Here is a 21,806-nt window from a genome sequence, read left to right as displayed (position 1 = left end):
AACATGTAAATAATAGTAATAATAATACATATTATTTGTATAATATTTAAAATGTTTAAATGACTCCCCCGCCCCCAAAATAAATTGCGTCATCAGCAGGCTACCCTCCCTCGACCAACGAAGAAGAAGCACGGATATTTTTCTTTTTTAATTAATTTTTAAATACATCTTTATATATAAAAATCAATATGTAGACAACATGTAAATGTGTAAATGACTCTTGATTAATAAAGTAAACGTTTTTTCTTTTTAAACGCCCCCAAAATAAAGTACGTCATCAACAGGCTACGCTCCCTCCACCAACGAAGAAGACAGGTCCCCGGCGTGTCCACATGTTCCTGTTTTCTGAGGTATTTACCTGTTTTAAATAGCTTTTTAAGCTGTAATCTACACCTGTAGGTGGTTTTAAATCACCTGTAGTTCATTACAAGGCTTTTTATCTAATCCACATTTGAAAGAAGTGTAGTTTAATGTGCAGAAATGAAGGGTAAATGGAAGCAAAACACCAACAAGAAGAAGGGGAATGAAGTGTTGGAGAAGTGTCTGGTGGCAGTGGATGAGTTTATTAAAAAAAATGCAGGGGAAGACGATGGAGAGAATGACCATGGCTTGAGATTTGTGAAAAAGAAAAGCAGGAAAGATATGCGTAAAGAGACGCGAAAGTTTAAAAAAGCCAAAATGAAAAACTACTACGAGGGGAACAAGACCCTCATCGAACCCCCCAATGAAGAGCTAGAGAAACACACCAAGAAGAAGAGGCTGAAGAAGAAGAAGAAACCTAAAGTAGACGAAGAAGAAGTGTCAACAAGTGAAGCTACAGAGAAACCAAACAAATCTAAGAAACCTTCAAAGAAAGTCAACAAGCTTCAGGAGTCCAGAAAAATAGCTCTTTTGGAGGCGAACGAACAGGAAGACCGAGAGATCAAGAAACTGGAGAAATGCCTGGGGTTAAACAAGAGGAAGAACAAGAAGAGTCTTCCTCAGTCCTTCGTCACCGATGGTCTGGACTACATCCTGGGAATATTGGACTCTGGATCCAACGCTGAAGGGATGTACGACGAAGACGAGGACATGGAAATGGCGAAGAACAATTTTGAAAAGCTTGAACAAAGTGACTCTGAAGAGGAGGGAAAAGATGGAGAGGAGGAGGAGGAGGAAGAAGAAGATGGAGATGAGGAGGATGGAGATGAGGAGGAGGAAGAAGAGAGTGATGAAGATATGGGATCAATAGAGGATGAGAGTGAGGAAGATGAAGTGGTTGAGGAAGAGGAGGAAATGGAGGAAGAAGCAGCTGACGATGAAGATAAAGCCGAGGAAGATGAAGCAGTCACTCCTGAAGTGAAGACGCCTGAAATCGTGAGAATACTCTCCTTTATTTCTATCATAGTATTGATGACAATAAAATCTTTGAATGTTGCATGCTGGGTAATGGAGTTTTAATCTTTTCGTGTTCAGGTGACTTCAGGTAAATACGTCCCGCCTCACCTGAGGAACGCTGGAGACGATAAACGCCGAGCAGAGCTGGAGAAAATGAAGAGGACCGTGAAAGGACTCGTGAACAGGTACCTGGTAGAGAGAGAGAGAGAGAGAGAGAGAGAGAGAGAGAGAGAGAGAGAGAGAGAGAGAGAGAGAGAGAGAGAGAGAGAGAGAGAGAGAGAGAGAGAGAGAGAGAGAGAGAGAGAGAGAGAGAGAACGGACTTATTGAAGTGTATCTCAATGTGATTCTGAATGCACTGGGTTCACATGTTGAGCAGAACATGGCTCTGCGCTCAGTCGATGCTCAGGCATTAAATTGTCTGCCTAGGAATGCACTCCATATCAAAACGCTGCCCCTTCTTCTGCCTGAAGGTCCTTCTGGTGCATCGTTGGGAGACATGCATCCTTCTGCATGAAGACATTAGTTAAACGGAGGCTCTTCTGAACATATCGAACCTGCAGATTGCGGCATGATTTAGAAATGAAATTGAACATATTGGTTCTTCTTTAATAAGCAATCATACACGATTGTATGATCGAGGCAAGCGCCTCGGTCCTGCCGCAGTACTGTCGTACCAATAATGACGTTCAAGAACGGCCTCAAGTGTATTATTGCGATTCTATAACACAAACTATCATTGTAATCAACAATATCGTAAAATAATTTCATAATGTGGGCTCTCAAACCTACGCTTTCTGCTTGAGTTAATCTCCGTCAGAAAGTAGTTCCCTTGGTAACGCTAGCCGATCAATCGAACACTCCTGCTTCCCCCCTTACAGTTATTGATATAATTATAGTAAATAATATATTATTAACCAATTTATTGAAAACAATTTATTGACAACAATTCTTGAATTAGGCTATTTATTTATTTATTTACATATTTAACATTTTGGCTTCAGAATGAAGGTGGATGTTCATGCTGCCATTAAAAGTGCCATTTTTGAAACAGCTCTCCATGAACTCCATGCCAGACTTGTGTGCAGGTGGTGCCGTGGTGTTCACGGGTACGTTATCGGAAGAGCTTTCCTCCAGTGGCCGTTTCATGGCGTGTCCCGGACCGGCAAAGAGCGCGTTGCTCCACATCTTTCTGTTGTCCAGAGATGGAGCCCAGTAGCTGCGAAGCGATGACTCGCTAACAGACATGATTTATGGAAACCACTACTTCTCCGCTGCTTTCTTGTTCCAGTTCGAAAAGGCCCAACGGTATACCGTTTGTCTCAGACGCGGAGGGATACTGACTTGTTGTGAAAAGGCACGTTCTATTTGACCGTTGTTTGATCGTGGAATCAAACACGCCTATTGACCAATCAGAGAGCTTGCTCACACCCATGTGTTATAGAATAAGGATTCAAGCAGACATGTTGTAGAGCTGACGATGATGTGTTGTGTCTTTATGCATGTCTTGAAACAATCGATACTAATGCACTAAAACTAAGTCGAGGAGGTCGCAAGGATACCTGAGCTTTCTCTGTCAGATGTGGAAGTGAAACTCTTTGAAAGGAAACCAGTCACTGATCTGTTTCCTGCCTCCTTCAGGCTGAGTGAGCCCAACATGGCGTGGATCAGCGGGCAGCTGGAGGAGCTGTACATGAGCAGCAGCAGGAAGGACATGACCGACATGCTGACGGAGGTCCTGCTGTCCGCCTGCGTCTCCTCCGCTCTGATGCCCGACCGCCTGCTGATGGAGCACGTGCTGCTGATCAGCATCCTGCACCACGCCGTCGGCCTGGAGGTAAACGAGCAGCCTCTAAAGGACACCTATTCTGCAAGATCCACTTCTCCATCTCTCTTCTACATCACCATGTGTCCCCTCTTCTCCATCTCTCTTCTACATCAACATGTGTCCCCTCTTCTTCATGTCTCTTCTACATCAACATGTGTCCCCTCTTCTCCATGTCTCTTCTACATCAACATGTGTCCCTCTTCTCCATCTCTCTTCTACATCAACATGTGTCCCCTCTTCTTCATGTCTCTTCTACATCAACATGTGTCCCCTCTTCTTCATGTCTCTTCTACATCAACATGTGTCCCCTCTTCTCCATGTCTCTTCTACATCAACATGTGTCCCCTCTTCTTCATGTCTCTTCTACATCAACATGTGTCCCCTCTTCTCCATGTCTCTTCTACATCAACATGTGTCCCCTCTTCTTCATGTCTCTTCTACATCAACATGTGTCCCCTCTTCTCCATGTCTCTTCTACATCAACATGTGTCCCTCTTCTCCATCTCTCTTCTACATCAACATGTGTCCCCTCTTCTTCATGTCTCTTCTACATCAACATGTGTCCCCTCTTCTTCATGTCTCTTCTACATCAACATGTGTCCCCTCTTCTTCATGTCTCTTCTTCATCAACATGTGTCCCCTCTTCTTCATGTCTCTTCTACATCAACATGTGTCCCCTCTTCTTCATGTCTCTTCTACATCAACATGTGTCCCCTCTTCTCCATGTCTCTTCTACATCAACATGTGTCCCCTCTTCTTCATGTCTCTTCTACATCAACATGTGTCCCCTCTTCTTCATGTCTCTTCTACATCAACATGTGTCCCCTCTTCTCCATGTCTCTTCTACATCAACATGTGTCCCCTCTTCTTCATGTCTCTTCTACATCAACACGTGTCCCCTCTTCTTCATGTCTCTTCTACATCAACACGTGTCCCCTCTTCTTCATGTCTCTTCTACATCAACACGTGTCCTCTTCTTCATGTCTCTTCTACATCAACACGTGTCCTCTTCTTCATGTCTCTTCTACATCAACACGTGTCCCCTCTTCTTCATGTCTCTTCTACATCAACATGTGTCCCCTCTTCTTCATGTCTCTTCTACATCAACACGTGTCCCCTCTTCTTCATGTCTCTCCTACATCAACATGTGTCCCCTCTTCTTCATGTCTCTTCTACATCAACACGTGTCCCCTCTTCTTCATATCTCTCCTACATCAACACGTGTCCCCTCTTCTTCATGTCTCTTCTACATCAACATGTGTCCCCTCTTCTCCATGTCTCTTCTACATCAACATGTGTCCCCTCTTCTCCATGTCTCTTCTACATCAACATGTGTCCCCTCTTCTTCATGTCTCTTCTACATCAACATGTGTGTCCTCTTCTTCACGTCTCTTCTACATCAACATGTGTCCCCTCTTCTTCATGTCTCTTCTACATCAACACGTGTCCCCTCTTCTTCATGTCTCTCCTACATCAACACGTGTCCCCTCTTCTTCATGTCTCTCCTACATCAACACGTGTCCCCTCTTCCTCATGTCTCTCCTACATCAACACGTGTCCCCTCTTCTTCATGTCTCTCCTACATCAACACGTGTCCCCTCTTCTTCATGTCTCTCCTACATCAACATGTGTCCCCTCTTCTCCATGTCTCTTCTACATCAACATGTGTCCCCTCTTCTTCATGTCTCTTCTACATCAACATGTGTCCCCTCTTCTTCATGTCTCTTCCACATAAACATGTGTCCCCTCTTCTACATCAACATGTGTCCCCTCTTCTCCATGTCTCTTCTACATCAACATGTGTCCCCTCTTCATCATGTCTCTTCTACATCAACATGTGTCCCCTCTTCTTCATGTCTCTTCTACATCAACATGTGTCCCCTCTTCTCCATGTCTCTTCCACATCAACATGTGTCCCCTCTTGTCCATGTCTCTTCTACATCAACATGTGTCCCCTCTTCTTCATGTCTCTTCTACATCAACATGTGTCCCCTATTCTTCATGTCTCTTCTACATCAACATATGTCCCCTCTTCTTCATGTCTCTTCTACATCAACATGTGTCCCCTCTTCTTCGTGTCTCTTCTACATCACCATGTGTCCCCTCTTCTTCATGTCTCTTCTACATCAACATGTGTCCCCTCTTCTTCATGTCTCTTCTACATCAACATGTGTCCCCTCTTCTCCATGTCTCTTCTACATCAACATGTGTCCCCTCTTCTTCATGTCTCTTCTACATCAACATGTGTCCCCTCTTCTCCATGTCTCTTCTACATCAACATGTGTCCCCTCTTCATCATGTCTCTTCCACATCAACATGTGTCCCCTCTTGTCCATGTCTCTTCTACATCAACATGTGTCCCCTCTTCTTCATGTCTCTTCTACATCAACATGTGTCCCCTCTTCTTCGTGTCTCTTCTACATCAACATGTGTCCCCTCTTCTTCATGTCTCTTCTACATCAACATGTGTCCCCTCTTCTTCGTGTCTCTTCTACATCAACATGTGTCCCCTCTTCTTCATGTCTCTTCTACATCAACATGTGTCCCCTCTTCTTCATGTCTCTTCTACATCAACACGTGTCCCCTCTTCTTCATGTCTCTTCTACATCAACATGTGTCCCCTCTTCTTCATGTCTCTTCTACATCAACATGTGTCCCCTCTTCTCTATGTCTCTTCTACATCAACATGTGTCCCCTCTTCTCCATGTCTCTTCTACATCAACATGTGTCCCCTCTTCTCCATGTCTCTTCTACATCAATATGTGTCCCCTCTTCTCCATGTCTCTTCTACATCAACATGTGTCCCCTCTTCTCCATGTCTCTTCTACATCAACATGTGTCCCATCTTCTCCATGTCTCTTCTACATCAACATGTGTCCCCTCTTCTCCATGTCTCTCCTACATCAACATGTGTTAATAAATAAAATAAAATAAAGAGCTTTTTGAACATTAAAGCATGGAGACATGTCCCGGTAGAGACACTAAATGGATTTACACATTTCTTTAAGCTTTCCTCAATTATTTGCAGCAACTGGTTCTTAAGCCGTCATATTGTTTGTGTCCCGATGTCTCTCAGATCTGACTGCAGATCCCTCGGGTATCAAGTAGCGTGTGTGAGAGGATTGGTGACTAACCACTGACCTGAGAGCCGACATGTCCTCCTGGGTTATTCACTAGACGCCTCAAAGGGATTATCTGATTCCTACACTGCTACATGGTGCTCTTTAATCAATTGGAAAGTGATATCTTACACCTCGGCTTGCCTCGTCGTGTTCAAAGCCCTGAAACAGGGTAATTAGTCGCATTGAATTCAGTCGAGGCGGTCACAACGAGTGTTCATTTCGTCGACTAAAACTATGACGGAATGTGTTCGTCAACGACCTTTTTCTCCATGACTAAAACGAGACGATGACGAGACGAAAATGTAGTTTACTAAATAAAGACTTTGCCAAAATCTCTCTTTACTTTCGTTGGAGGAGACGAAATATTATCAAAGATAACGTTACACCTGATAGTCAGTTTTTCTCCCAGCGCGGCGGCACATTTGAATAACACCGGGCAGTGGCACGATATGAACTGTCAGGGAGACTCGGATCTAACGATATAATCTGATGACTAAAACAGTCTCGACAGTTTTCATTGACTCATGGCGCGTCTCCACCGCAGGCCTCGCTCGGTTTAGTTAGGCCTTGTTAGGCCCGGCTCACTTTATGCTGCGCTTCCATTACAGTTTAGGAACTGGGGCAGTTACTATAGCAACGCAGTGTAGGCGGAGCCGTGACGTCATCTTCAATGAGAGCCCCAAAAAACCAACACAGCCGTTAGCTGTTAGCCTCAGAGCTCACAGCTCCTCAGATCTGTTCAGAAACTAGACAGAAGTGAAACCAGTCCAAACCACAGACTGCCTGTGTCATGGAGAATACAGTCGCTGGTGTATTTATGTCTGTAGGCCGTTGCTGTGAGTGTGGACGGTCGGAGCATATATAGCGTTAGCTTAGCCAAGCTACATTTAGAAAACACGCATTTTAAAAGGGTTTTCTCTGCCGTCTGTCTGCAGACTCAAAGCAGTTAACTCATGGTTTTACTAACCGGTATCAGTATGTTGTTACTTCGGCATCATTTAGAAACGTGGATTACAATTACATCACGGTCAAATATGTTCATCTTGTTGTAGTTGTAGCCCCCTTGCCAGCGATTCTCTCTAGCTTAGCATCCTCAGCCCGGTTGTTCCTGGCCCGAGAACCACGATTTAGTCGGGCCAGAAAAAAGGTGAAAAAGTCGCCCCGGGCCAAAACTAGGCCAAGTGGAAACCAAAAACGGGCCCCGCACGCTTAAAGCGAGCTCCCCGCTGCAGTGGAAACGCGTTATAAAATAGTTCGTTTTCTTTGACTAAAATAAGACTAAAATGCTCAGACTTTTAGTCGACTACATCTTGACTAAACAAAAACAGGATGAATGTGACTAAGTATGACTAAAACTAAATTAAAAAATAGATGTACAAAATTAACATTTGTCACAACACACATGTTTGAGATGATGTAAGGAAAGGTTTGAAAAGTGTTGACTTATTTTGTAGTTTTCTAATACTCTCCAGTTATGAGTTGAACGCTAACTCAATTTCTTGAATCTGGGGATTAAGTAAAGCCACTGCTCAACAACAACAATCATGGAATAATTGTATTTCTTTACTTTAGACCACACCTAAATAAGGCTCACACACCTGATGTTTTGTATTCTTCCCTTCTGATTATTCCCAGGTCGGAGCTCACTTCCTGGAGACGGTCGTTCGACAGTTTGACGAAGTGTACAAGAACCCTTCGGAAACCAAGGAATGCGACAACCTGATCTCCATCATCTGCCACCTGTACAACTTCCAGGTGGTTCACTCGGTGCTCGTTTTCGACATCCTCAAACACCTGGTTGGAGACTTCAGGGAGAAGGACATCGAGCTGGTTCTTCTCGTGCTGAGGAACGTCGGCTTCGCTCTGAGGAAAGACGACGCTCTGGCCCTCAAAGAGCTCATCTGTGAGGGACAGAGAAAAGCTGTCGACGTGGGGACAAAGTTCCAGGATCAGACCAGGGTAACAACCACAACACTTTGTACTTTAAAGAGGCCCTATGCTGCTTTGTGGGGGGATAGGATTGACAGTTCTGAGATGAGTATGTCAATTAAAGCGTGTATCCATTATGTGATGAGGATTTTTTAGCAAGCCACTTACTAGAGAAGACAATCTAGCTTATCTCATAAGTTGATATGCATGTATTGATTTTTGCCCTATAGGTGCGCTTCATGCTGGAGACCATGCTCGCTCTGAAGAACAACGACATGAGGAAAATCCCCGGATACGATCCTGAACCCATGGAGAAACTGAGGAAGCTGCAGAGGACTCTGGTGGGTCATTTAGTATTTAATAATTACAACATCACTATATCTAAATGTAACATATCCTCATTTCACTACATTAGTAAAAACTCCTCGCATTTCCTGCTACTTTGCGCTTCTACTCGGCCGATTTCTACTCCCCTTCATTTAATCGGACATCCCATTTACTTTGCATATTCAGATTATTAGCTCATACAAAATATAAACCACTTATGAATAAACATTGAAATATAAATATAGGTTAAGATATCAGTAGCGGGAGTAGATGTGAGTACTTCTTCTGCAGCGTATATGATACTAAACATGGCTTTTGTGTTTTTTCAATGTTATTGTCATACTAACTTCTGACCACCAGGGGGAGCCAGAGCACCACTTTTACACACCCAAGTCTAACATTTTCCCTCGACCTCAAATCAGATTCCTGTTACATTTAAAAAAAGAATATATATATATATATAGGAGTCACAAACATGATGAAACAAATAAAATAAATATATAAACATACATACATGCCCAGAAAACAAGAAATGAACAAAATAATACATAAAGTCATCCCTATAGAGCTCAGCCATCATTCCTTGGCCTAGGAAGAACTGTCAGAAATATGTCGGATGTTCTAGGCCCGACATATTGGAGGAAATCAAACCATCTCTGATCCTAAATATCTTGGTTTGTTCGTGTTCCTCCAGGTGCAGCGCCGAGCAGGAGGCAGTGACATGAAGCTGAGAGTCTCTCTGGATAATCTCCTGGCAGCAGATCAGATCGGGCGATGGTGGATCGTCGGGTCCTCGTGGAGCGGTGCGCCGATGATCGGAGAGCAAAACGCCTCCAAAGAGAGTGAAGGAAAGGTACAGGAAGCACACGACACGCATCCAAACCAGACCAATGAAAGGAGAACGTTGCTAATTAAACGCTAATCCAAAAAACCCACAGAGAAAACTTTACGCGACAAGATTTCCACTAAATCTTGAATTGCAGTTTAGGGGGAGAATTAGGGTGTGTGTGTGTGTGTGTGTGTGTGTGTGTGTGTGTGTGTGTGTGTGTGTGTGTGTGTGTGTGTGTGTGTGTGTGTGTGTGTGTGTGTGTGTGTGTGTGTGTGTGTGTGTGTGTGTGTGTGTGTGTGTGTGTGTGTGTGTGTGTGTGTGTGTGTGTGTGTGTGTGTGTGTGTGTGTGTGTGTGTGTGTGTGTGTGTGTGTGTGTCTCATTTTTCATTAAACTACTTTATTATTCACCAGAATTGTGTGTGTGTGGAAGTCCGCGGATAACAACCAGAAAAGCATGACATGGGACCTTTAAGAGAGTCTTGATGAGAGGGTTGATTATTCTGTCACACACCAGGGACACATAATTATAAGATAAGAAGTACTTTATTCATCCCAATTTGTGACATTTTTGCATATATTATTATTATGTAAAAGACACGGTTTATTTGGTGAATTAGTTTTATGTCCTATATATACTCATGTTGCTTTATTGGAGATGTGTTTCATTGCCATAACGACACTGTACAGGACACTAAAGCCTTGCATTTGATTGAGCTTTTTTAAGTGTCTTTGTTCCCGTTTCAGTTCAGCGCTAAAGTCTTGGATCTGGCGAGGAAACAGAGGATGAACACTGAAGTCCGGAGGAACATCTTCTGCGTGGTGATGACCAGCGAGGACTTCATGGATGCTTTTGAGAAACTGATCAGGTCTGCCATCCCTTCTCTGCCAGGGGTTCATTTCGGCAGCTATTTCAGATTTAGTCTTTAGATGGAAATGGTTATTTGTATTAGTTACATTTTAGTCCTTTTTATCCGACTCAAAACGTTTTAGTCGATGTTTTAGTCCAAATGTTTTCTCTCTTTAAACTAATTCATTTGGGCAAATACAGGTATCTGGAATTGGAATCAAGGTGACGGTATCAAGTGTCTTTGCTTGTGTAGTGACGTGTGCAGAATCCCAGCTAATTCAACCAATAACAGGGATGCATTTTGACGGACAATTGGGGGGAAATATCCTGCATTTTGAATGTCCGACAGTCCACCATTAACACCTTAGTCCCGTCTGGTCTCATCATAATTTTTATAGTCAAAAATCTATTTTTAGCTCGTCTTAGTCGTGTAAAAAAGTTCGTTGACGAACATTTTTCGTCAAAGTTTTCGTTGAGGAAATGAACACTGTACGAGATGCTTGTTTTAAAGCCCGTCTGTCTGTCTGTGTTAGGATGGGTCTGAAGGACAAGCAGGAGAGAGAGATCGTTAACGTGCTGATGGACTGCTGTCTGCAGGAGAAAACATTCAACGGTTATTACGCCGTGCTGGGAGAGAAATTCTGCTCTCACGACCGACGATTCCAGGTATTTAAGAGATGCTGAAACCCCGATAATTACCTCTGAGGAAGATAACAAACATACCTTTCACAAACTCAGATAAAAAGTAAAGAAGTATGGGCTTTGAAGTGTGCTTCAGTAAAAAGTACAGGTATTTGGGTTCAACATGTGAGAAGTAGAAAGTACAGGTATTTGAGTTCAACATGTAAGAAGTAGAAAGTACAGGTATTTGAGTTCAACATGTAAGAAGTAGAAAGTACAGGTATTTGAGTTCAACATGTAAGAAGTAGAAAGTACAGGTATTTGAGTTCAACATGTAAGAAGTAGAAAGTACAGGTATTTGTGTTCAACATGTGAGAAGTAGAAAGTACAGGTATTTGAGTTCAACATGTGAGAAGTAGAAAGTACAGGTATTTGAGTTCAACATGTAAGAAGTAGAAAGTACAGGTATTTGAGTTCAACATGTGAGAAGTAGAAAGTACAGGTATTTGAGTTCAACATGAGAGAAGTAGAAAGTACAGATATTTGAGTTCAACATGTGAGAAGTAGAAAGTACAGGTATTTGAGTTCAACATGTGAGAAGTAGAAAGTACAGGTATTTGAGTTCAACATGTAAGAAGTAGAAAGTACAGGTATTTGAGTTCAACATGTGAGAAGTAGAAAGTACAGGTATTTGAGTTCAACATGTGAGAAGTAGAAAGTACAGGTATTTGAGTTCAACATGAGAGAAGTAGAAAGTACAGGTATTTGTGTTCAACATGTAAGAAGTAGAAAGTACAGGTATTTGTGTTCAACATGTGAGAAGTAGAAAGTACAGGTATTTGTGTTCAACATGTAAGAAGTACTTAAGTACAGCAACACAGTATTTGTACTTCCCACCTCTGGTGACCACCCACTCTGTTAAACTGTGTGTGACCCTCTGTGCTCCTCCTCTTATTATTTGACTCTAACTCAGTCTTCAAACAATGGAGGGAGGAAGGGAAAGCCTCTCCTGCTGAGCTGCAGGTAAACCAGGTTCATATCAGAGACGGATGAGCATTGTCTTCATCAAAGAGCTGCTGGGGACGTTTGTTTTTCACATGTGAGCTGGGTCTGCAGGAGAGGGCCACTAACTGCTCATGTGTTTCAAGCTTCAAGGCTGTATGGGCATTGGCTCAGCAGCTACAGTGTCGTTTTTGGTATGAAGTCCCAGGCTCCTCCAACACTGAAACATGAATATATATATATATATATATTAGGGGTGTAACGGTACACGTACCCGTACCGAAATTATTCGGTCCGGGCCCTTCGGTTCGGTACACGTGTGTACCGAATGTACCGAACGAATATAACGTTAAACGTAAAAAAATGGAGAACGTGAACAACTTCTTGGAAGTAATCTGAGGTGCTGCGTCGTAGTCAGTAATTTGAGGAACTGTCGAAAATTAATGGCGAACGCAGATAAAGTTGAGCTGGAAAATCCTCCAGCATCATTGAAGTCTCCCGTTTGGGAACATTTTGGTTTCGCAGTTACGTACAAGGATGACGGACAAAGACAGGTGGACCGAACCAAAGCTGTTTGTCGGCATTGTTCAACTAACATTGGTTACGCGGCTGGCAATACATCAAGCTTTTACACTCATTTGAAAAGGCATCACCCGAACGTGAATATCACCGGTACCAAAAGACTGAAGGTCAAACCCAACTCCCACTAGCATTTAAGCCTCCACCACTCGCAGAGACTTCAGACCGAGCCAAAGCTATTACAAACGCCAAATATCCTTATGTTGCCATGGTAGCAAAGCGCTACCTGGCTGTATCTGCTGCCTCTGTCCCTAGAGAGGGTGTTCTCCACGGCAGGAGACATTGCTAGTGCCAGCAGATCTGCCCTTTCGGCAAGCAATGTGGAAAAGTTCATTTTTCTTTAAACAACATGAGAATACAATGACAAGCAAGTCCTAATGTCAAACTGGCTGCTTAGGTACATTTCAGTTCAGATACAGATTATTTCAGTTCATCGAAAAGCTGCACCTTAATGTTTATTTTATTATATTTTGTATTTATTTGAGTGAATACATTATTCACTGTTTAATAATAATAATAAAATATATATATGTTTTGTTTTGTGAAAAAAAATTCTGCTGTACCGAACCGAACCGTGACCAAAAAACCGAGGTACGTACCGAACCGAAATGTTTGTGAACCGTTACACCCCTAATATATATAGGACATGGAACAAATAAAACGGATAAAGGCAAGTTTATTTAAATAGCACTTTTCAACACAAGACAATTCAAAGTGCTTTACAAAAATGAAAGTCCTTAAAGGTCCCGTGTCGTGGCCTTTTCTACTGATCATAGTTCCATCGTTGAGGTCGACTAGAATAGATTTACATTGTTCAATGTTTCTCACAGCGTCTCTGTAAAGTCTGTGTATTCACTCTCTGTCCTACACGGCTTATTGGAGCTCCGCCCCCCCCCCCCTGTGAGCCCAGTGGCCGTCTGCGAGACAGAGCGAAACCCAGCCCGACACCCGCAGTCTGGCTGGGAGTTTGTGTGCGTGCCCAGGCCGACCCCACACCATGCTATGTTGGATTGTTTATTTCTAGTCTTTTAATTTCTCTAATGTAAAATGCCTTGTTTTATTATGCTGCTGCGACGCAAACATTTCCCAAAGTAGTTCTTATAGTATCTCATTCTCCAAGATGACGTTCCACTGTAACTTTTATTCATGTTCCTTTTTGTTATTCATGTTTTTATTATCTTTGACTGTTTTTAAATGCCATTTTATAAAGTTTCTGCTGCACTGTTTCTTAATGTCTTTCATGTTAGTGAAGCCCTTTGAATTGCCTTGTGTTGAAAGCTTCCCCTCGTTTCACTCTGTCTTTATACGCTGCCCTCTATGTCCAACATCTACCCATCTCTCAACTGTATTCCCTTTACTCGATAGATGACGTTCCAGTTCAGCCTGTGGGATAAGTTCAGAGATCTGTCCAGTCTTCCCAGCAGCACTTTCTCCAACCTGGTGCAGCTGGTCTCTCACTTCCTGCAGAAGAAGTGCCTCTCGCTCTCCATTCTCAAAGTAAGGGACAAGTCCTGTGGACATTTTATATATTTGTTGTGCGTGTGTAAATGAACTAAACCTGTGTGTTTCGAGATGTCAACCATGGAGGTTTGTTTACCCAAAAGAACACAACATCCGGAAGAGAGAACAGAACACGCATGATGGCACTTTTTAATGGAGAAATGTATCAGGGGGTCCGCGGGGTCTTAAGAAGTATTAAAAGTTGATAAATCAATTTCGTAAAAATTAAGGCTATTAATAAGTATCTAAATGGTCCAAAGAGGTTGTGTTCTGCAGTCTGCCTGAATGTAATCATGGCGTAGGTGTGTCGTGAGATTCTGTGGAGTTTATTGATGGCATCCCGTTGGGTTTGACGTCATCTGAACAGGACATCGCTCGCTCACTGCTTGATAACCGTTTACGCCGGTTGCTAAGCAACATCGTTATGGGGAAATGCAAGTCTGCGTCCAAATGGTTGGAAGATAAGGAGGAAGGACAATCAATACTGTGTATAGTCAATGTGAGGTACAGTGTCGTCATGGTAACCGGTTAGAACTCCAAGTGGCGATGAGGTCTTGAAGTGTATGGAAAGGGTCCAAAGTTCCAAAAATACCGTAAATTCCAAAAATACTTAAAGTTCCAAATATACTTAAAGTTCCAAAAATACTTAAAGTTCCAAATATACCGTAAATTCCAAAAATACTTAAAGTTCCAAAAATACTTAAAGTTCCAAATATACTTAAAGTTCCAAATATACCGTAAATTCCAAAAATACTTAAAGTTCCAAAAATACTTAAAGTTCCAAATATACCGTAAATTCCAAAAATACTTAAAGTTCCAAAAATACTTAAAGTTCCAAATATACTTAAAGTTCCAAAAATACTTAAAGTTCCAAAAATACTTAAAGTTCCAAATATACCGTAAATTCCAAAAATACTTAAAGTTCCAAATATACTTAAAGTTCCGAAAATACTTAAAGTTCCAAATATACCGTAAATTCCAAAAATACTTAAAGTTCCAAATATACCGTAAATTCCAAATATACTTAAAGTTCCGAAAATACTTAAAGTTCCAAATATACCGTAAATTCCAAAAATACTTAAAGTTCCAAAAATACTTAAAGTTCCAAATATACCGTAAATTCCAAAAATACTTAAAGTTCCAAAAATACTTAAAGTTCCAAATATACTTAAAGTTCCAAAAATACTTAAAGTTCCAAATATACCGTAAATTCCAAAAATACTTAAAGTTCCAAATATACTTAAAGTTCCGAAAATACTTAAAGTTCCAAATATACCGTAAATTCCAAAAATACTTAAAGTTCCAAATATACCGTAAATTCCAAAAATACTTAAAGTTCCAAAAATACTTAAAGTTCCAAATATACTTAAAGTTCCAAAAATACTTAAAGTTCCAAATATACCGTAAATTCCAAAAATACTTAAAGTTCCAAATATACCGTAAATTCCAAAAATACTTAAAGTTCCAAAAATACTTAAAGTTCCAAATATACTTAAAGTTCCAAAAATACTTAAAGTTCCAAATATACTTAAAGTTCCAAATATACTTAAAGTTCCAAATATACCGTAAATTCCAAAAATACTTAAAGTTACAAAAATACCGCAAATGGTTGGAAGATAAGGAGGAAGGACAATCAATACATATATAGTCAATGCGAGGTAAAGTGTGTCGCCAAGGTAATCGGTTAGAACTCAAAGTGGCGATGAGGTCTTAAAGGGTCTTCCATGTGACTTCAGGATTCCTGCAGACACCCTGTGTAAACATATTTAACATGTTCATACAAATGCACAACTTCTTACTGTGATATCCTGTTTCAGTAGTTACTTTATCACTTGTATTATTAGAACAGTCTGCATGTGTCTCAATAATAATAATACTAGATTTATTTTGTAAGCGCTTTTACAGATGCTCAAAGTTGCTTTACAGAGATAAAGAAAAGAACAACAAATAAATAAAGTCACATTTTAAAATCAAGCAATACAACAATCACACACTAAAAGCCAGATTGAAGAGGTGAGTTTTTTTAAGGTCACAGTTTAAAGGGGACCTATCATGCAAAATGTCTTCTCTCCATCAACATGTGTCCCCGGTGTGTCGGGGAACTCACGCAGCGTCAGAAAATAAAACCCTCTCTTTTCCTCCGTACCCAAATCTCTAAAAACGGGGAACAACGGAGCTGATCCAGATTTGCGTCCGATATGACGTAACATCTGAAATGTGGACCCACGGCCCAATCAGAAACGTTGCTGTCAGAAACAAGGCCCGACTGTTCTGGACGTAATATGGTCGGTGTTTACGTTAGCATCGCTAGCACTCAGAGCTAACCTGTGCTGGAGAGCATGTGTGTGAAGAAGCAGGAAGTAGAAAGGAACTCACCTTGTGGTGTAACCGGCAAGAGAGAAAGCCTTTGAGCTCCAGACTGTTTCAGATTCTTGATAATCCATGATATGGCATTTCATCACGGCAGAATCTCCGCCTCTCTTTTTTGTTAAAGCTTTATACCCAAATCAGCACTTTTGAAACAGGAAGTGAAATAAAATGGGTGATCTGTTTGGTATTTGGAGCAAAACACTTCATGGACATGTTTTTTTATTTATTTTGTATATATGATAGGAGAAAGTATGGGCCCTTTCCTTAAAGGGAAATGGAAACACTTTTCAAACTGCTTTCCATGCGACAATATTACCATTAGGAAATGTATTTATCTAGTCTATTTCCAATGTAAACGATCGAGATACGCGAATTTACTTTTTGAAATACGTGCCTAATGACCATGGGCGCTTCCATTGCTCCGGGACTTTTCCAGTGACGTCACTGACTGGCTTCCTGGGCCAAAGCTCAATAACAAACAACATGGCGTGCAATGCACCAGTAGTTTACATTACAAGAAAACGGTCGTCGTCAGGAGTTTATTGTATTGCCCCAGGCTGCACAAATGGATTTTATACGAAGAAGGAAGAAGTACATTTCCATAGGCTGCCACTAAAGGATGAGAAGCTGCTCAAAGTCCAGTCTGGATGCCTAGTTCAATACAAAACATTGGATTTGAAGCCAGGATCTGTTCCCACAATATTCGATTTCTCAACGTATGCAGTCGGGAACACCGACCGTCCCAGCACGTCGGCCGCGCAAGACAATGACAGTGTCAACAAACGTGAAGTTCGAGCCACCAAACGAGTTGCTTCAGCTGCCGAGAGAGAGGTACATATCGCAGCACTACCAGATTACTAGCTCACACATGTATTTACTGACACAGTGTGACCTTATTAATTAACGCAATCGCGTCCAAACTAAATGGTAGCTATTATTATGACGCACAACAGAGAATTGGGGGTGTTCTATAGCTCAACTAATTAAACTGGCATACACACGCTCATCTGTCGACGAGCCCTAAAAAGGCTAGTATTGCTATCAATGGATGGTATTGCAGGACCCAGAGCGCACAGAGCGGACAGCAGATAACGGAATTGCAGTTGTATTGCTTATAGATTATCAGAACATTTCAAAGGGGACACAGCCCCATTGTATATTAACCTATGGATTAACTACATCATCGTTTTTATCGTTGTAATGCCATTGAAGACCAGTTTAGACCAGACAATGAGGAAGGTAAGCCGTTAGCCTGGCGTATGTTAGTACCTAGCGCCACTTGTTTTTGATGTACGTTTTTGTGGATAACCTCGCGAGTTTGTATCTTTCAGTGTTGAGGTGGGCACCGTTAGATTCTGTGTCTCCTTGCGATCATAAACGATATGTTGGATGTGCGGCTAGGATAAGTAATAAGGGAGCTAGGAGTGATTTTCGGTGCAGTAATAGGTTAGCATTTTTCGCTCGGGGCTAATTCAGAGGCTCACTGTTAGCATTGTGTTTTTTAAAAAATTTTATTCCGGATCGTATGCCACTCTATTCGACCGAATCGGTTCATAAGCATAGGCCATGGGATGCCTGGTAACTGTAGATGCTTCCACATCAATGTAATCTCCCGACGAATAGTCAAATTCATCGTTCAAAACGTCGATCTCATTGCAAAATCCCTCCATCGCTGCCATATCTGCTACGTTGCGTTGACTTCCGGTGGAGCGAAAACACAGACAGTGACGTCACCATTTGGGACTCTCCTAATGGCGGCGGCCTGGTCCCGGAATTCCCCACCCGGCCGGCGGATAATTAATTTTCTTTTGGCGAGTAATATCATATACAATAAATATTACGATCAATATCCATTGTAAAATGAATAAACTACCGGAATATTATAACTGTAATTGGTGTTTCCTTTCCCCTTTAACTATCTGAAACATGCAGATCTGGAGAGGGTCATCAAATGTCTTGTGGATGTTCGTGTACCGTCTGATATATGCTAAATAATTGTGTGTGTGTGTGTGTGTGTGTGTGTGTGTGTGTGTGTGTGTGTGTGTGTGTGTGTGTGTGTGTGTGTGTGTGTGTGTGTGTGTGTGTGTGTGTGTGTGTGTGTGTGTGTGTGTGTGTGTGTGTGTGTGTGTGTGTGTGTGTGTGTGTGTGTGTGTGTGTCTCTGTGTGAACTGTCTCCGCCCAATATAGCTTTAAGGCTTTGGCAAAATGGAAATAATTTGTCCCAATAAAACAATTGTTGACATTGGGACAAAACCTGTTTGTTATGCAAACAATGCTGAGTCAGCGGATCGTTATAAGGACAATACAGGGATGTAAACAAGAGAGCATGGACGTGTTAAAAGATATACGTTTTGTCAACTATTGTGTGTGTGTGTGTGTGTGTGCAGGTGATAGAGTTTGGGGAGCTGGATAAAGCCACGGTGCGATTCCTGCGCCAGCTGCTCACCAAGCTGCTGAAGGAGATGGAGCCTGAGGAGCTCGTCAGCGTATTTGGAAGGTGAGTTTCAGCGTTGGTTACTGATGATACAGCTTTGAGTCGGTGGCTGTGTTCAGTTTGGATTTGAGATTAATGCTAATATGGTGCCGTTTGAATAATTACCATGTTCAACATCTTATTCCGGCTTCAGAGCATGCTTAAGCGGGAATAAGATGCATCAAAAAAGGCCTAAAAACGCATCTTTTTAAATAGCCTTTAACTAGGTTTTAAAATTAATTTTTAATTTTGTAGCACTTTGAGTTTTGTTTACGCAAATGAAAAGTGCGCTTATAAATAAAATATATTATTATCATGCACTTGCTTCTCGTAGGTTAGGAGATGTAAGAAAATGCCAAATAAGTGGCACTGAAGAAGGAGACGTGTCTTTGCACCTTGCTAGCACCTCTTGCTAGTTGAGATTTGAGCATGCTAACATGTTTGCAAAGACTAAGCAAACATAATGAGGTCAAACAAGTGCGATGTTTACAACGTTCAATATGTACCGTTTTAGCTATTTGGTAATTACCGATAAAGAAAGCTTCACTTCTCGTAGGTTTTGAGATGAAAGCATGAAAGAAAATGCTAAAGAAGTTGCCCTAAAGAAGAACACTCCTACTGGCTAACACCTCTAGGGTAACCTCTAAGCTAACATGATGATATTTGGACTAAACTAAGTTTCAATTTACACACGGCATCTACTGCACGTCTGTCCGTCCTGGGAGAGGGATCCCTCCTCTGCTGCTCTCCCTGAGGTTTCTCCCATGTTCCCTTAAACTGTGGGGTTTCTCTGGAAGTGTTTCCTTGTACGACGTGAGGGTCTAAGGACAGAGGGTCTGAGGACAGAGGGTCTGAGGACAGAGGGTCTGAGGACAGAGGGACTAAGGACAGAGGGTCTGAGGACAGAGGGTCTTAGGACAGAGGGTCTGAGGACAGAGAGTCTGAGGACAGAGGGTCTGAGGACAGAGGGTCTGAGGACAGAGGGTCTTAGGACAGAGGGTCTGAGGACAGAGAGTCTGAGGACAGAGGGTCTAAGGACAGAGGGTCTGAGGACAGAGGGTCTGAGGACAGAGGGTCTGAGGACAGAGGGTCTAAGGACAGAGGGTCTTAGGACAGAGGGTCTGAGGACAGAGAGTCTGAGGACAGAGGGTCTTAGGACAGAGGGTCTGAGGACAGAGAGTCTGAGGACAGAGGGTCTAAGGACAGAGGGTCTGAGGACAGAGAGTCTGAGGACAGAGGGTCTTAGGACAGAGGGTCTGAGGACAGAGGGTGTCCACTGAGACAAATGTAACATTTGTGATATTGGGCTATAAATAAACATTGATTGATTGACTAAGTTCAGTTTCTGCATTTAGCTTTTTAGCATGCTTAAAAGCTAAATGCAGCAAAGGATACAGTGCTTAGCTACAGCTAACATAATGATGTTAAACAATTACAATGTACACAACTCCCATCATCCATTATAGCATTTTAGTATGCTAACATTTGGTAATTAACGATAACAGAGCGAGCTGAGACCGAGCACTGCGGTCATACGTCTGTGCCGGCGGTGTTAGTGAACAGGACTACCAGAGGGTCCTCCTCTGGACTGGGTCTGGGAGATAGAGGGTCCTCCTCTGGACTGGGTCTGGGAGATAGAGGGTCCTCCTCTGGACTGGGTCTGGGAGATAGAGGGTCCTCCTCTGGACTGGGTCTGGGAGATAGAGGGTCCTCCTCTGGACTGGGTCTGGGAGATAGAGGGTCCTCCTCTGGACTGGGTCTGGGAGAGACCCAGTCCAGAGGAGGGTCCTCCTCTGGACTGGGTCTGGGAGATAGAGGGTCCTCCTCTGGACTGGGTCTGGGAGAGACCCAGTCCAGAGGAGGACCCTCTGGACTGGGTCTGGGAGATAGAGGGTCCTCCTCTGGACTGGGTCTGGGAGAGACCCAGTCCAGAGGAGGACCCTCTGGACTGGGTCTGGGAGATAGAGGGTCCTCCTCTGGACTGGGTCTGGGAGAGACCCAGTCCAGAGGGTCCTCCTCTGGACTGGGTCTGGGAGATAGAGGGTCCTCCTCTGGACTGGGTCTGGGAGATAGAGGGTCCTCCTCTGGACTGGGTCTGGGAGATAGAGGGTCCTCCTCTGGACTGGGTATGGGAGATAGAGGGTCCTCCTCTGGACTGGGTCTGGGAGATAGAGGGTCCTCCTCTGGACTGGGTCTGGGAGATAGAGGGTCCTCCTCTGGACTGGGTCTGGGAGAGACCCTAATGGTCTATTCATGCAGCACGACTTACCTGTTGACCTCCATTAACCCCCGGGTGTCACCCCGCTGCTTCCCACCCTGAGCACATCTGACTTCAATGTGTCCCCTTGTCTCCCGTCCTCCAGGATCTCAGGAATTCCCAAACTAGGAATGCTGCGGGAAGGCTTGAAGCTCTTCATCAGCCACTTCCTGCTGAAGAGCTTCAGGAGCCAAGGAGCAGCTGAGCAAGCAGAGGAGCTGACGGAGAGAGCCAAGGTCGCATCCAGGGCCATGGAGGCCAAGGAGGTCAAGCTCAAACTGTAACACACACACACACACACACACACACACACTCACACTCACACTCACACACACACACACACACACGCACACAACTCCAGGAGCACGACTGTGGAACCGAAGAAGGACTTGTGTCGTTTCTAGTAGTTAGTCTAGTTACACTCTTACTCAAAACAAAACCTATTACACATACACACACACACACACACACACACACACACACACACACACACACACACACACATCCTCACACACACCAGAAACTCCAGGAGCACGACTGGAACAGAAGAAGGACTTCCTTGTAGTTAGTCTAGTTACTCATACTCAAAATAAAAACGATTGTACATTACACACACACACACACACACACACACGAAGGACTTGTGTCGTTTCCTTGTACATAATTCTAACCCTGAATTAAAGAGTGGGCTTCAGAGACGCTGCAGTCCTCGCCCGTTTGATTGAACATGTCGCCTCTTGATTTATG

The 21,806-nt window shown here is 42.8% G+C and overlaps 1 protein-coding gene across 1 annotated transcript; it reads left to right on the top strand.

Moving 5' to 3' along the window:
* Positions 1-303: 303 nt before the first annotated feature.
* Positions 304-21,785, top strand: nom1 (nucleolar protein with MIF4G domain 1). The gene is made up of 11 exons (XM_034108828.2): positions 304-1,356; positions 1,456-1,562; positions 3,017-3,212; positions 7,961-8,284; positions 8,485-8,595; positions 9,276-9,434; positions 10,155-10,276; positions 10,791-10,923; positions 13,825-13,956; positions 18,717-18,826; positions 21,166-21,785. Exons 1-11 carry the CDS (start codon positions 481-483, stop codon positions 21,341-21,343), a joined length of 2,448 nt encoding a protein of 815 aa, XP_033964719.1. The 5' UTR covers positions 304-480; the 3' UTR covers positions 21,344-21,785.
* The last annotated feature ends 21 nt before the right edge of the window (positions 21,786-21,806 follow it).

This window comes from Pseudochaenichthys georgianus, chromosome 20 (genome assembly GCF_902827115.2).
Source record: "Pseudochaenichthys georgianus chromosome 20, fPseGeo1.2, whole genome shotgun sequence".
Lineage (NCBI taxonomy): Eukaryota > Metazoa > Chordata > Actinopteri > Perciformes > Channichthyidae > Pseudochaenichthys > Pseudochaenichthys georgianus.
This window is presented reverse-complemented; position numbering and strand designations above follow the sequence as displayed.